The sequence below is a fragment of the Papio anubis genome, chromosome 5 (genome assembly GCF_008728515.1).
Source record: "Papio anubis isolate 15944 chromosome 5, Panubis1.0, whole genome shotgun sequence".
Taxonomy (NCBI): domain Eukaryota; kingdom Metazoa; phylum Chordata; class Mammalia; order Primates; family Cercopithecidae; genus Papio; species Papio anubis.
In genome coordinates, this window is record NC_044980.1 from 64,441,204 (window position 1) to 64,455,571 (window position 14,368).

Here is a 14,368-nt window from a genome sequence, read left to right on the forward strand (position 1 = left end):
TATTTAATAATAAAACTTAATCTGATTCTGATCCCATCCCTTTACTGGTGGGAAATTGAATCTTAGTCACTATTTACTTTCTGACCTGTAAAAACTTGGGAGAATGCCCTAGTTTCTTAAGTGGAACAGAAGCCCATCTGGGGAAAGGCCCTATGTCTTCGGTTTGTATCAGAATATGCTGTTCAAAGCTGTGTAGTCCTCCAAGATTCCTGAGACATCTGTAGCGGGGGATTCTCTCGAATTCTTGAGCTTCTTTAGATAAAACTGAGATCCCGTTCCTTTTCCAGAGTATTGCAGGGAGCCCACAGAATCCACAGACCTTCCCTTCCCTTCCCTTCCATTCATCCTCTCTCTCTCTCTCTCTCTTTCTTTTTTTTTTTTTTTTTTTTTTGAGACAGGGTCTCACTTTGTCACCCAGGCTGGAGTGCAGTAGTGTTATCTTGGCTCACTGCAACTTCTGCCTCCTGGGCTCAAGCAATCCTCCAACCTCAGCCTCCTGAGTAGCTGGCATTACAGGCGCAAGCCACCATGCTCAGCTAATTTTTGTATTTTTGGTAGAGATGGGTTTTCACCATGTTGGCTAGACTGGTCTTGAACTCCTGGGCTCAAGTGATTCGCCCGCCTCAGCCTCCCAAAGTGCTGGGATTACAGGCACGAGCTGTGCCTGGCCTCCAGACCTTCATTTTCTTCATAGTCTTAGAGACATATCTTTTCTCTTCTCTGCTTTCAGTCTTGCCTTCCTACTCTCAAAAGCACTTGCCTCTTTTTTGTTCTCCCTTTAGGTGATCTATTTCTTCAGTCAGTTCAGGATTTTATTCCTTGACATTTTGTTATTAATGTATTACCGTATTCTTGTAGGATTTTCTTTTCCTTCCAAGAAGAAAGTCACACCTTTGTGTTCCCATGAGTCAGGGGATTTGTATCACTGGTTCAAACGTTGGCCCAATACCACCAAGGCCAACCTCAGCTCTGGCTATTTTTCCTCTCATCATAGAGGACTTCCCTAGCCACTCTACTGCCAGCCTCCCTCCCATTAATTTCTATTACATTGTCCCGTACATTTTTTTTCTTTTTCTTTCTTTTTTTTTTTTTTTGAGACAGAGTCTCACTCTGTCACCCAGGCTGGAGTGCAGTGGCGGGATCTCAGCTTACTGCAAGCTCCGCCTCCTGGGTTCATGCCATTCTCCTGCCTCAGCCTCCCAAGTAGCTGGGACTACAGGCACCCACCACCTCGCCTGGCTAGTTTTTTGCATTTTTTAGTAGAGACGGGGTTTCACTGTGTTAGCCAGGATGGTCTCGATCTCCTGACCTTGTGATCTACCCGTCTCGGCCTCCCAAAGTGCTGGGATTACAGGCTTGAGCCACCGCGCCCGGCCTTTTTTTTTCTTCTTATTATTACATTTTTGTTTTAGAGACGAGGTTTTCTCTGTCACCCAGGCTGGAGGGCTGTGGCACTATCATAGCTCACTGCAGCCTGGACCTCCTGCCTCAGCCTTCCAGGTGGCTGGGGCTAGAGGTGGCAGCCATCACAGCCACTACATGTGGGTAATTTGTTTTAGGGGTCTCAATATTTTGAGCAGGTTGATCTGGAAGTCTTGGGCTCAAGAGATCCTCCCACTTCAGCCTCCTCAGTAGCTGGGATTATAGGCGTGCCCCGCCATGCCCAGCGTTCAACCCTTAAATTTCTTTCACGACATTTGATACATTTTATTTTATTGTAATTAATTAATTCATTTAAGACATTCTCACTCATTCTGTCGCCCAGGCTGGAGTGCAGTGGTGCCATCTTGGCTCCGGCAGCCTCCACCTCCAGGGTTCAAGCGATTCTCCTGTCTCAGCCTCCCATAGCTGGGATTACAGGCTTGCACCACCAGGCCTGGCTCATTTTTGTATTTTTAGTAGAGACCACGTTGGCCAGGCTGGTCTCGAACTCCTGACCTCAAGCAATCTGCCTTGCTTTAGCCTCCTGAAGTGCTGGGATTACAGGCATAAGCCACCATGCCTGGCCTGATACATTTTAAAAATATCTTGTTCATTTCTTTTTTGTATTTTCTCCTCCCAAATCCAGAACGTCTTGTTTACTGCTACCTCCTGAAGCAGATTAAGAATACTCACAATAATTTACAAAGTTTCAACTACAATGATTTTTAAACAGGCTGGAGTACAGTGGCAAGATCTCGGGTGATACATTCATATTAAAAAGTACACAAAGGGCTGGGCGCGGTGGCTCATGTCTGTAATCCCAGCACTTTGGGAGGCTGAGGCATGCGGATCACAAGGTCAGGAGATTGAGACCACCCTGGCGAACACGGTGAAACCCCGTCTCTACTAAAAATACAGAAAAATTAGCCGGGCGTGGTGGTGGGCGCCTGTAGTCCCAGCTTCTCGGGAGGCTGAGGCAGGAGAATGGCGTGAACCCGGGAGGCGACGGAGCTTGCAGTGAGCGGAGATCGCGCCACTGCACTCCAGCCTGGGAGACAGAGCGAGACTCCTCCATCTCAAAAAAAAAAAAAAAAAAAAAAAGGTACACAAGGAGGTTGGGCGTGGTGGCTCACGTCTGTAATCCCAGCAGTTTGGGAGGCCAAATCGGGTGGATCGCTTGAGCCCAGGAGTTCAAGATCAGCTTGGGCAACATGATGAACCCCATCTCCAGTAAATATACAAAAAAAAAAAAAAAAAAAAAAAAATTAGCCTTTTCTGGTGGCGCGCGCCTGTGGTCCCAGCAACTTGGGAGGCTGAGACGGGAGAATCGCCTGAGCCCGAGAGGTGGAGGCTGCAGTGAGCCAAGATCGCGCTACTGTACCACTCCTGCCTAGGGGACAGAGCAAGATCCTGTCTCAAAGGAAAAAAACAAAAAAGTACACAAGAGCGTACGGTAAATAGTCTTCCTACCACGATGTGTTTTCCAGAAACCCATTCCTCTCCTGGGAGGTAACTATTATCAGTTTCTTCACACCAGCATTTAATCTATGTCTACTCAATTTAGAATTTCTAAACCCTTCATGACCTTCTAAAAATAAAATCGGCCAGCGATTTTAATACTTCCAGTAAAGGTTTGAGCTGAGAAGTCGACTTTCTTCTTTTCCTCTTTTCAACTACTCCTAAGGACTTCTGGAGAAGAAAGAGCAAATATCTCTGCATCTCAATTTCTGGTCCGCAGGTAACCCAGTCTCAGTAGCTTGGTAGTTACCATGGCTCCCAGTGCTGTGCGTCTGACGTCATTCTGCGGCGCTGGCTGATGGCGCAATCAGTTCCGGCGCCTTGTGAGGGCGGGGGAGCTGGGAGGAGGGTGAAATTTAGCCATCAGTGTGTGGCAGGGTCATGAAAAAGCGGCGGCGGCGGGAGAGAGGAGGAGGCGGCGGCGGCGGCGGAGTGAAACTGCGGTAGCTGCCCCCTGGGCTGGTAGTGTGGCTTTGTGGGGAGGGCGTAGTTCCTAATCCCCTTTTCGGGCAGCCGCCGGGGCTCGGGGCTGTGAGCGGCCGTCAAGGCTGCCTCCCCGGGCCCCCTGCCTCCGCCATGTTCCGCAGGGCACGCCTTAGCGTGAAGCCGAATGTCAGGCCTAGTGTAGGCGCCAGGGGCTCCACAGCTCTCAATCCCCAGCGTGGACAGGAGTCTCCCAGGCCGCCGGAGCCTGCCACGGATTCTGCTTCCAAGCCAGCGGAGCCCACAGATGTACCCGCAGTCGATTTCGGTGGAGCGGAGCCCCAAGAAAAGGCTCCTAGGAGCAGGTAAGAGCTTGCAGAGGGAAGAATTTTCATTTGCCCCGCCTCTCCGGGCCTGTCACCTGGAAGCTGAGCAAATGAATTTTATCATAGGAGTCCGCTGTCGTTTGCAGTAAGCCTTTCAGTTGAGGCTTGATGAAACCACTCCAAACTGCAGTTTGGTTGTCTGACCTGCAGGGTGTGGCTTATGTGGATTTTGTCACGGGCTGTAGATTCTCCGAGAGGAGACCATGTCTTCGAAGTGGTGGTGGGAAGAATCGGGGTATGGCAGTCCTGAAGTGAAGAATAGCCACACTATTCATTTGAGAGTTTAGGTCACCATAGTTTTCATCCTTCTGGAGTGCTTTGCAGGGAAGTGTTTTTGTCTTTCAAAATATAAAGTATTTATTTTTTAAAGGAGAAGATAATTACCATGTTGGCCAGGCTGTACTCAAAACTCTTGACCTCAAGTGATCCACTTGCCTCAGCCAAAAGTGCTAGGGTTACAGGCGTGAGCCACCGTGCCCGGCCTCTTTTTATAAATTTTTTGTGGGTCTTTGCTAGTTGTAAAAATCTATAGGATATATATTCTGTCATTATGCACTCAACATTATTGAGTGAAATGCAGATAATGCATGTATCACATTGTCATAACAGCTAAGATACGAATTTAAATTGAAGTCTTCCTGGAAAGGTTATTCTGTAAGTTAAGGCATTTTCTAATTTTTTATAAGTAATTGTAAAATATGAAAAAAGTAGACTTTTTAATTATTGACTTATACTACCTCTTTTCTTGACTTAAGTTGCATTTATAGACCATTCCTGAAATATTTATATCTGAGGTGTTCCATATCTAATATGCAATTTGGGGTGACTCAGTACTTTTTTTGACTGAAGAGTTTATTCTGATGGCTGTATAAGTAGCGTTGTACTTGACAAAAGATAAATGATTTCTGCCTCAAAGGGAACTGGGTTTGGCTACTGTAACTAAATGTTTTTCTTCAAACACTGCAATATAGGTATTTCAGAGGTTTGAAGTTTTGCATATTTGATTTGACCTCTGGTTGATAAGTAAAATGCCGGTAGTTTAGACCAGTTTAAAATGTCAGAGTGAATTAAAATTTTTTTATTTTTATATATAAATTAATTTAATTATAAATTATTACTTTTTTACTTAGTAATTCAAATTAGGTTGATTAAGCTTTGTTCTGTAACTTGGTTATTTGTTTTGAGGGAACTAAGCCTATAATTATGTGTTCTAACGTGCCTAGGGACTTTATGTTTGGAAAAGATTAAGAGTCTATTAGAATTTATATATATTTAAAAGATTTACTAAAGAAATTTTTTTGTAACCTGTCATAATTATCATACATCTCAAGTTATTAATTTTTTTTTAATTACGAGATTGCGGTTTTGGATTTTCACCAGACTAAGTTTTAAAACTAGCATGTATAACAGAAGATTCATGGTGCCCTCTTTTTTTCTTTTTTAATTTCAACAGTTCTGAAAAGACTGGTAGTGACAATGATGTTGAAGAATCCAGTAGATCTTCCCCTGCTGTTTCACAGAGAAGAAAGCGAATATCAAGTACTTCTAGTCTGGTTAAGGCTAGTGTCAGTGTTCCTTCAGAATCTCATCCCTTATCTACAGTTAATCAAGAGGCTGCACAGCCAACTGCCACTTCAACAAAAGAGAAACAGCCGTGCTCAGACAGATACCGAATATACAAAGCCCAGAAACTGAGGGAAATGTTAAAAGAAGAATTGAGAAAAGAGAAGGTAAGGGAGGAGAATCAGGATTTTGGTGTTGCCTTCTGTTTATGTTAGTAAGGAATCATTGGGAAGAAAAGCATTTGTAGCATTTTGATGGGGGAACAAAACCGCATAACATCCCTTAGTCAATAGAACATCCCTTCTTGTTAATGGATTGATTGATACACCATGGACTTAAATTACATTTTTCACTGATAGTAATTTTTACATTATTTATTTATGTTTTCACTGTTTTTAGTAAAGGTCACAAATAAGTTTCATACACATACACATAGATATACATACACAAACATATTTATAAAATAAACCTTCAGTCAGATTTTTCATATAAAGATATCCAAGTGACAAGCGATGTATTTATTTGAATTAAGGCAAGCATATGCTGGGCTTGGTGGCTCATGCCTGTAATTTCAGCACTTTGGGAGCACTAGGCGGGCAGATCACTTGAGGTGAGGAGTTCAAGACCAACCTGGCCAACATGGCAAAACCCTGTCTCTACTAAAAATACAAAAATTAGCTGGGCCTGGTGGCACGCATCTGTAATCCTAACTACTGGGGAGGCTGAGGCATGAGAATTGCTTGAACCTGGGAGGTGGAAGTTGCAGTGAGCCGAGATTGTGCCTCTGTACTCCAGCCTGGGTGATAGAGTGAAACGGTCTCCAAAAAAAAAAAAAGACAAATGTAGTTGAGCAGAATGAATTGGTAATGTTTTCTAAATTGACAATATGGAAAATTACAAGTGGGAAAAATTTGTGGTATGCATATAGTAGAGTCCATGTTCTTTTTAATCTTGAGGATTGATTTCTTTTCTAGAAGGGCAGGTAACAGCAGTAGAGTGTGCTGGCCCTGGAGTTACATACTTAAGGATTGAACCTCAGCTTCATTTCTTTACTAGCTATGTGACCTTGAGTAATTTAATTACTCTATTTCCTCATCTGTAAAATAAGACCAATAATAGTTCAGGTTGAGCATCCCTGAAATTGAGAATGCTCCAAAGTCCAAAATGTTTTGAGTGCCAAAGTGATGCTCCAAGGAAATGCTCATTGGAGCATATTGGATTTCAGATTTTCAGGTTAGAGATGCTTAGCCAGTATGTCTTCTGCAAATATTCAAAAATGTGAAGAATTCCAAAATGTGTATCATTTCTGGTCTCAAGTATTTCAGATAAGAGATGCTCAACCTCTGTCTATCTCATTGGAGGGTTGTGAAGATTAAATGAGTCAATACGTGTAAAACACACTTAAAATGGGCCTGGTGTGGTGGCTTATGCCTGTAATCCCAGCACTTTGGGAGGCTATGGTGGGCTGATGACCTGAGGTCAGGAGTTCAAGACCAGCCTGGCCAACATGGTGAAACGCTGTCTCTACTAAAAATACAAAAACTATCTGGTCATGGTGGTGCACGCCTGTAATCTCAGCTACTCAGGAGGCTGAGACAGGAGAATCACTTGAACCCGGGAGGCAGAGGTTGCAGTGAGCCAAGATTGCGCCATTGCACTCCAGCATGAGTGACAGAGCGAGACTCTGTCTCAAAAAAAATCAAACAGAAAAACTGTGTCTTGAAAATAGTAAGTGCCCAACCAGTGTCAGCTCCTGTTATGAATTATAAAATGCCTCTTTTATTTAGTTTTTTTTAAATTAAGGGAAGGCATTTTGCTTGGTGCTTTATGTCTATTATGTTATGTAATTATATCAACTGTGTGAAGTAGATATCACTGTTTTACACAGGAGAAAACAAGCTTTGAATTTATGTCTTCTAAAATGTAAGCCTTATGAGAATTGCTTGAACCTGGGCAGCAGAGGTTGCAGTAAGCCAAAATTGTACTGCTGCACTCCAACCTGGGTGACAGAGCAAGGCTATGTCTCAAAAAAAAAAAAAAAAAAAAGAGTAAGCTTCTAAAAATGTTTTATGGGTTGGGAATTGGGGGTGGGGGATTAAAAAAAAGTTCTATATTTTACAGAAACTGCTTACTTGCGTATTTAATTTATTTTGGGGAATTAAAGATTAAACATTTGCTTCAAGAATTTTACAAAATACACTGAATTTCAGTTCACTACAGGGTAAAAAAAAAAGCTGTGTAAGCATAAATTCTCAGTGAGCTATTAAGATGTTTAGTTAGAAGGCATCAGTAAGCATTTTATACATTGAGCTTTATTAGTTTTATTCTTTTATTATTTATTTAGTTTTGAGACAAGCACACCCAGGATGGAGTGTGCTAGTATGATTACAGTTCACTGCAACTTCAACCTCCCAGGCTCAAGTGGTCCTTCCACCTCAGCCTCCCAAGTAGCTGTGGCTATAGGCATATGCCACTACATCCAGCTAATTTTTTTGTATTTTTTTGTAGAGATAGGGTCTCATTATGTTGCCCAGGCTGGTAACTCCTGAGCTCAAGCGATCCTCCTGCCTCAGCCTTCCAAAGTGCTGGGATTATAGGCATAAGCCACTGTGCCTGGCCACATTGAGCTTTTATCTAGTCCTAGTCACTTTAGTTGTTAAAATCTAAATGCTGCCTGGGTGTGTGGTTCACTCCTGTAATCCCAGTGCTTTAGGAGGCTGAGGCAGGAGGATCCCTTGAGCCCAGGAATTTGAGACCAGCCTTGGCAACGGAGGGAGACTCCATCTCTACCAAAACAAAACAAACCCCACAAAATTAGCCAGGTGTTGTGGCAAGCATCTGTAGTCCCAGCTACTTGGGAGGCTGAGGTGGGAGGATTGCTTGAGCTCAGGAGTTCAAGGCTACAGTGAGCTATGATTGCATCACTGCACTCTAGCCTGGACAACACAGCAAGACCCCATCTCAAAAGTAGATAAATAAAAACTAAAAACTATTAAGGGTAATGTGCTACAACTTTTTAATATTCCATCTACAAAATTACATAACTGGGGTGAGAATAATATTAGAGCACTTATAGTGAATGCAACAGTGGACTGTATATTTGCATATAGTACGTCTGAAATTCTTTAATATTTATAAAAGTGGATCTGTGTGTGTTTATGTATACAGAAACAATGGAAAAACAAATTTGCTATAAATGAAAGTCAGAGGCCACCAGATCGTTCAAAAATGACTATGAGAGACTTCATATATTATCTACCAGATAACAATCCAATGACGTAAGTAAAATTTATTTCTGCTTTACTATCTCTTTTTTTTTTTTTTTTTTTGAGGTAGAGTCTTGCTCCGTCACCCAGGCTGGAGTGCAGTGGTGCAATCTTGGCTCACTGCATCCTCTGCCTCGCAGGTTCAAGTGATTCTGCTGCCTCAGATTCCTGAGTAGCTGGGATTACAGATGCTCACCACCACATCTGGCTAATTTTTATGTTTTTAGTAGAGACTGGGTTTCGCCATGTTGGCTTGCCTGGTTTCAAACTCCTTACCTCGGGTGATCCACCCACTTCGGCCTCCCAAAGTGCTGAGATTACAGGCGTGAGCCACCATGCCTGGCCTTCTGTTTTACTTTCTTTGGGTATGTAGTTATATAAATATCACTTTTATAGTACAGTTTTTTGTTTTCCAAAAGCATGTTGACAAAATTTGGAACACATATGTCCTTTTAAATATAATTTCATAACCAAAAGTAGCTGTATTTCAAGTAATTGCTTTCTGGGGATGTTTAATTATGCCCTTTATTTCTGAGATTAAAGTTAAATTTCCTCGCTGGGCGCAGTGGCTCATGCCTGTAATCCCAGCACTTTAGGAGACCAAGACAGGTGCGCCGCTTTAGTCCTGGAGTTTGAGACCAGCCGGGGCAACATGGTGAAACCCTATCTCTGCAAAAAATACAAAAATTAGCCAGGCATGGTGGCATGTGCCTGTAGTTCCAGCTGTTTGGGAGGCTGAGGCAGGAGGACTGCTTGAGCCCTGGCATTTGAGGCTACAGTGAACAATGTTCATGTCACTGCATTCTGGGTGCAGTCTGGGTGATAGAGCGAGATCCTGTTTAAAAAAAAAATTTTTTTCTTTGTTATATTAGTTACCAAGGCATAGTAAAACCAACTAAGCCACTTTTCTGTAGTCAAGATTGCAATTTTGGCCGGGTGAGGTGGCTCACCCCTGTAATCACAGCATTTTGGGAGGCCAAGGCGAGAGGATCACTTGAGCCCAGGAGTTTGAGACCAGCCTGGACAACATAGTGAGACCCCATCTCTACAAAAAATACAAAAATTAGCTGGGCATTGTGGCGCATAGGAGGAGGCTGAGGTGGGAGGATCACTTGAACCTGGGAGTTCAAGGTGGCAGTGAGCCAAGATTGCACCACTGCACTCCAGCCTGGGAGACAGCGAGACTCTGTCTCATTTAAAAAAAAAAAAAAGGCCGGGCGCGGTGGCTCAAGCCTGTAATCCCAGCACTTTGGGAGGCCGAGACGGGCGGATCACGAGGTCAGGAGATCGAGACCATCCTGGCTAACACGGTGAAACCCCGTCTCTACTAAAAAATACAAAAAAACTAGCCGGGCGAGGCGGCGGGCGCCTGTAGTCCCAGCTACTCGGAAGGCTGAGGCAGGAGAATGGCGTGAACCCGGGAGGCGGAGCTTGCAGTGAGCTGAGATCCGGCCACTGCACTCCAGCCTGGGTGACAGAGCAAGACTCCGTCTCAAAAAAAAAAAAAAAAAAAAAGTTTGAAAGGATTGCAGTTTCTATTTTTAACATACTATAAACTGATCTAAAGGAGTGATCGAAGTTTTATGCCCTGCCTTCTAATAAAGACAGTAGTAGTGTGATTAATAAATCCTCCAAGAACAAAGTTTCTTTATTAAAGTTAGCCTGGGGTTTCTGAGGCAGAAGGTTTATAATTCTCATTGTTGTATTGTTGATGGTTTAGCAGGTAGAGGTAGGAGTAGGGACAGTTCCTTAGCATAGTCCTTTTTCAGATTCACCAGGTGTTTGGCCCTGTTGAAGAAAGGGCCAGAAACCTAGGTTTTGAATTGTTTAACATCTAGGAGTTGAAGACAAGTCACCTAAGCGGCTTCATGCCTTGGGATTGGGAGCCTCCTTTCACTGGGGAGTTAGAGGATAAGAACATTCTCTGCTGGGCGTGGTGGCTCATGTCTGTAATCCCAGTGTTTTGGGAAGCTAACGTGGGAGGATGGCATGATCCCTGGAGTTTGAGACCAGCCTGGGCGATATGGTGAAACCTCGTCTCTACAAAAAATTAAAAGACAAAAATTAGCCCTGTGTGGTGGCACGCACCTATAGTCCCAGCTACTTGGGAGGCTGAGGTGGGAGGATTGCTTGCACTCAAGAAGTAGAGGTTACGTGGAGCTGAGATCACACCACTGCACTTCAGCCTGAGTGACACAGCAAGACCCTATTGTTGTATTAAAAAAAAAAAAAAGAGTATTCTCTACTTAGGACCTAACAAATTATTTGTACGTGATGACAAGCTTTTGACTGAAAAATCGGTTGTTGGATTGCACCGTCATTAACAAAATGCTATGGCATATCTTTAAAAATTAGAAGTTAGAATAATTTTCTTCTGCCTACAGATAGAATTGAGAGGATATAGATTAATAATTTATTAAAGGTATTGTTATTTATGTTCAATAGTTCTTCACTGGAACAAGAAAAGAAAACTGAAAAGTCATCGACTCCAGTCCAGACAAGAGAGTAAGTATTTTATTTTATTTTTGAATATATTCTGTTGCTACATTTTTTAAATGAGATCAAATGGTGCTTCCTGTTATAGTCGAATTACATTTGACTGGGGTCGGGCACAGTGGCTCACTCCTGTAATCTCAGCACTCTGCGGAACCAAGATGGGAGGATTGCCCAAAGCCAGGGGTTGAGACGAGCCTGGGCATCATAGTGACATTTTATCTCTACAAAAAATGTAAAAATAAGCTGTGCATGGTGGTGTGTACATGTAGTCCTGGTTATTCAGGAGGCTGAGGTGGGAGGATCACTCGAGCCCACACGTTCAAGGCTGTAGTGAGCTATGATCATGCCACTGCATTCCAGCCTGGGTGACAGAGCAAGACTTTGTCTCTTAAAAAAAAATTACATTTGGTTAGACTTTTGTTTTGGTAATTTTAAAATTTTAATTTAATTTTTGAGACAGGGTATTGCTGTGTCACCCAGGCTGGAGTGCAGTGATGTGAACACAGCTCACTGCAGTCTTGACCTCCTGGGCTCAAGTGATCCTCCTGCCTCAGCCTCCTGAGTAGCCGGGAGTACAGGTGTGTGCCACCATGCTTGGCTAAATTTTTTTTTTTTTTTTTTTTTTTGAGATGGAGTCTCGCTCTGTCGCCAGGCTTGAGCGCAGTGGCGCGATCTCGGTTCACTGCAGCCTCTGCCTCCTGGGTTCAAGTGATTCTGCTGCCTCAGCCTCCCGAGCAGCTGGGACTACAGGTGTGCACCACCATGCCCAGCTAATTTTTGTATTTTTAGTAGAGATGGGGTTTCACCATGTTGATCAGGATGGTCTCCATCTCTTGACCTCGTGATCCACCTGCCTTGGCCTCCCAAAGTGCTGGGATTACAGGCATGAGCCACCACGCCTGGCCCAAGAAGTCTTTACTCTCTTTTAAAATGAAGAGAAACAAGCAGGACATGGTAGTTCAGGCTTGTAATCCTAGCACTTTTGGAGGCCAAGGCAGGAAGATCACTTGAGGCCAGGAGTTGAGATAAAACTTGAGAAAATCCTCTAATTGTGTCCTTAACAACACATACTGTTTTCATTTGGATTATAGGAAAAGTTGGAAATAGCTAGAAGGTTGAGTTTGTAATCATTTATTTTAAGTTTTATACTATTCAGGGACTACTTTTATGCCTTTGTGAATTAACTTATCTTTATATCTGGTAGGCAAGAAGGTAAGAGTACTGCTAATGCTGAAGATAATGAAATGGAAGAAGAGACAGATGATGGGCCATTACTGGTTCCTCGAGTAAAAGTGGCAGAAGATGGCTCTATTATTTTGGATGAAGAAAGGTATTTAAAAAAGAGAGAGAGATTGTAGTTATATGAGAACAAACATGCTTTGTCTAGTGAAAGAGGTCCTCTTTCTATATCGGCCTTTGTCACTTAGACCTTGACATTTATATTTGCATAATGAATATTGTAAATGGAAAAGTGGGTTAGATTAATTTATAAATTTTAATAACTCTGTTTTGTATGAGAAGATGCCCTATCTCCTATTAACCTAACACCATTGTTTTATCATCTTTACTGGTCATTGAGTCAGGCTGTTGAACTAATCATATGCTGTCTTCCACTGAGGATAAATTTCTAAGATTGACACAGTCTTGAAGTCAATATTCAGGTTCTCATATTTTTAACATATCCTGATTGACTCAGTCTTGAAGTCAATATTCAGGTTCTCATATTTTTAACATATCCTGATGTGTGGTGATAACTGATGGATATACAGTGAAATGTAGGTTTAACGTATTTTATGATTTTTGTTACGGTGCGGTATAATTCTTCTGGTTTAATTTGTTATAACATTAAATTTCTCACATTGAGCATCGTGGAATTTAGTTGTTTTAAGGGTATTTTTTTTTAAAGGTGATAAATTAGTAAGTAAATAAATAGAGCAATGGAAGGTCTTTGAATGTTTAGTGAAAAATAATTTTACAGCACTTACATTCTATAATTAAACATGAATGTAATACTGCTAATAATAGTTGTTTTTGTGTGCTGTTTTCCATTAGTTTGTAATGATGATTTTACTGGTCGTTTAATAGTTAGAGCATGTTTAACTGCTTTGTCTGCAGGAATGTAAAATATAAAGTGCTTATGTTTTTCAAAATTTCCATTGATTCCAGCACAGTAATACATATTGAATATCAAAGACATGTAGAAATCAATAATACAAATATCTTTTTATAATACGTAGCCCAAAGATATTTTTTAAATATATTGCTGTTATGGAGTTTGAAAATGAGTTGACACTTCTTTCTACTCTCTTGGAATCACATTTTAGGTAAAACTTAGCAGATGCTTGGAAAATACCCATATTTCACATAAATAATATTATACTTTTGATATGATTGCCATGCTAAACCTCAAAATATAACTATTTACATCTCATTTACTATTTGTTTCCTTGTTTTTAGTATAGCTCTATTTAAAAATGTATTTATTTCAGTTTAACTGTAGAAGTTTTAAGAACGAAAGGCCCTTGTGTTGTTGAAGAAAATGACCCCATATTTGAGCGCGGTTCTACAACTACATACTCCAGCTTTAGGAAAAATTATTACTCTAAGCCATGGTCAAACAAAGGTAACTAATTTTCATTTAAAAATGTGTAAGTTCTTTATTTGAAATGAAGTGACTGTTTCGGAATTAAATCAGTTCTCCCCTAAGTAAATAAAATGCAGACTGCCATTTTATTCTAGCTAATTTTATTATTGACACCTCTATCTTATGCCCTCCATGGAATGGTATCTCTGACTTTATCTTACAAATCTTTAAAAAAATTTTATTTTTTATAGCAGCTGGGTCTCAGCCAGGTGCAGTGGCTTACACCTGTAATTCCTGCACTTTGGGAGGTTGAGGCAGGAGGATCACTTGAGGTCAGGAGTTTGAGACCAACTTGAGCAACAAAGCAAGACCTCATCTCTACAAAAAAATTAAAAAATTAGAAAGTAGAGATAGGGTCTTGATGATTGCGGAGGCTGGAGTGCAGTGAAACAATCATAGCTAACTGCAGCCTGGAATTCCTGGGCTCATGTGATCTTCCTGCCTCAGCCTTCCAGAGCAGCTGGCACTACAGGCATGTGCCACCATACCCAGCTAATTTTTTGGAATTTTTTTTTTTTTTTTTGAGATGGAGTTACCCTCTTTTTGCCCAGGCTGGAGTGCAATGGTGCGATCTCGACTCACTGCAACCTCTGCCTCCTGGGTTCAAGTGATTCTCCTGCCTCAGCTTCCCAAATAGCTGGGATTACAGG

At 41.9% G+C, this 14,368-nt stretch overlaps 1 protein-coding gene across 9 annotated transcripts in view; it reads left to right on the forward strand.

Annotated features, from left to right (window-relative positions):
• Positions 1–3,249: 3,249 nt before the first annotated feature.
• The window catches only part of BDP1 (B double prime 1, subunit of RNA polymerase III transcription initiation factor IIIB), a 114,484-nt gene continuing 103,365 nt past the window's right edge, over positions 3,250–14,368 (forward strand). For 8 of the 9 annotated variants that reach the window (XR_002522584.2, XR_002522585.2, XM_021939436.2 and 5 more), the window contains exons 1-6: positions 3,250–3,728; positions 5,203–5,479; positions 8,481–8,590; positions 11,024–11,083; positions 12,279–12,404; positions 13,564–13,697. Coding sequence is in view for 7 of the 9 variants with exons in the window: in XM_021939436.2 (XP_021795128.2) it covers positions 3,517–3,728; positions 5,203–5,479; positions 8,481–8,590; positions 11,024–11,083; positions 12,279–12,404; positions 13,564–13,697 (919 nt within the window). In the remaining 2 variants the exon portion in view is untranslated. Of the gene's footprint in view, positions 3,729–5,202; positions 5,480–8,480; positions 8,591–11,023; positions 11,084–12,278; positions 12,405–13,563; positions 13,698–14,368 lie in introns of those variants that run through there. The other variant, XM_021939441.2, reaches the window with a different exon arrangement.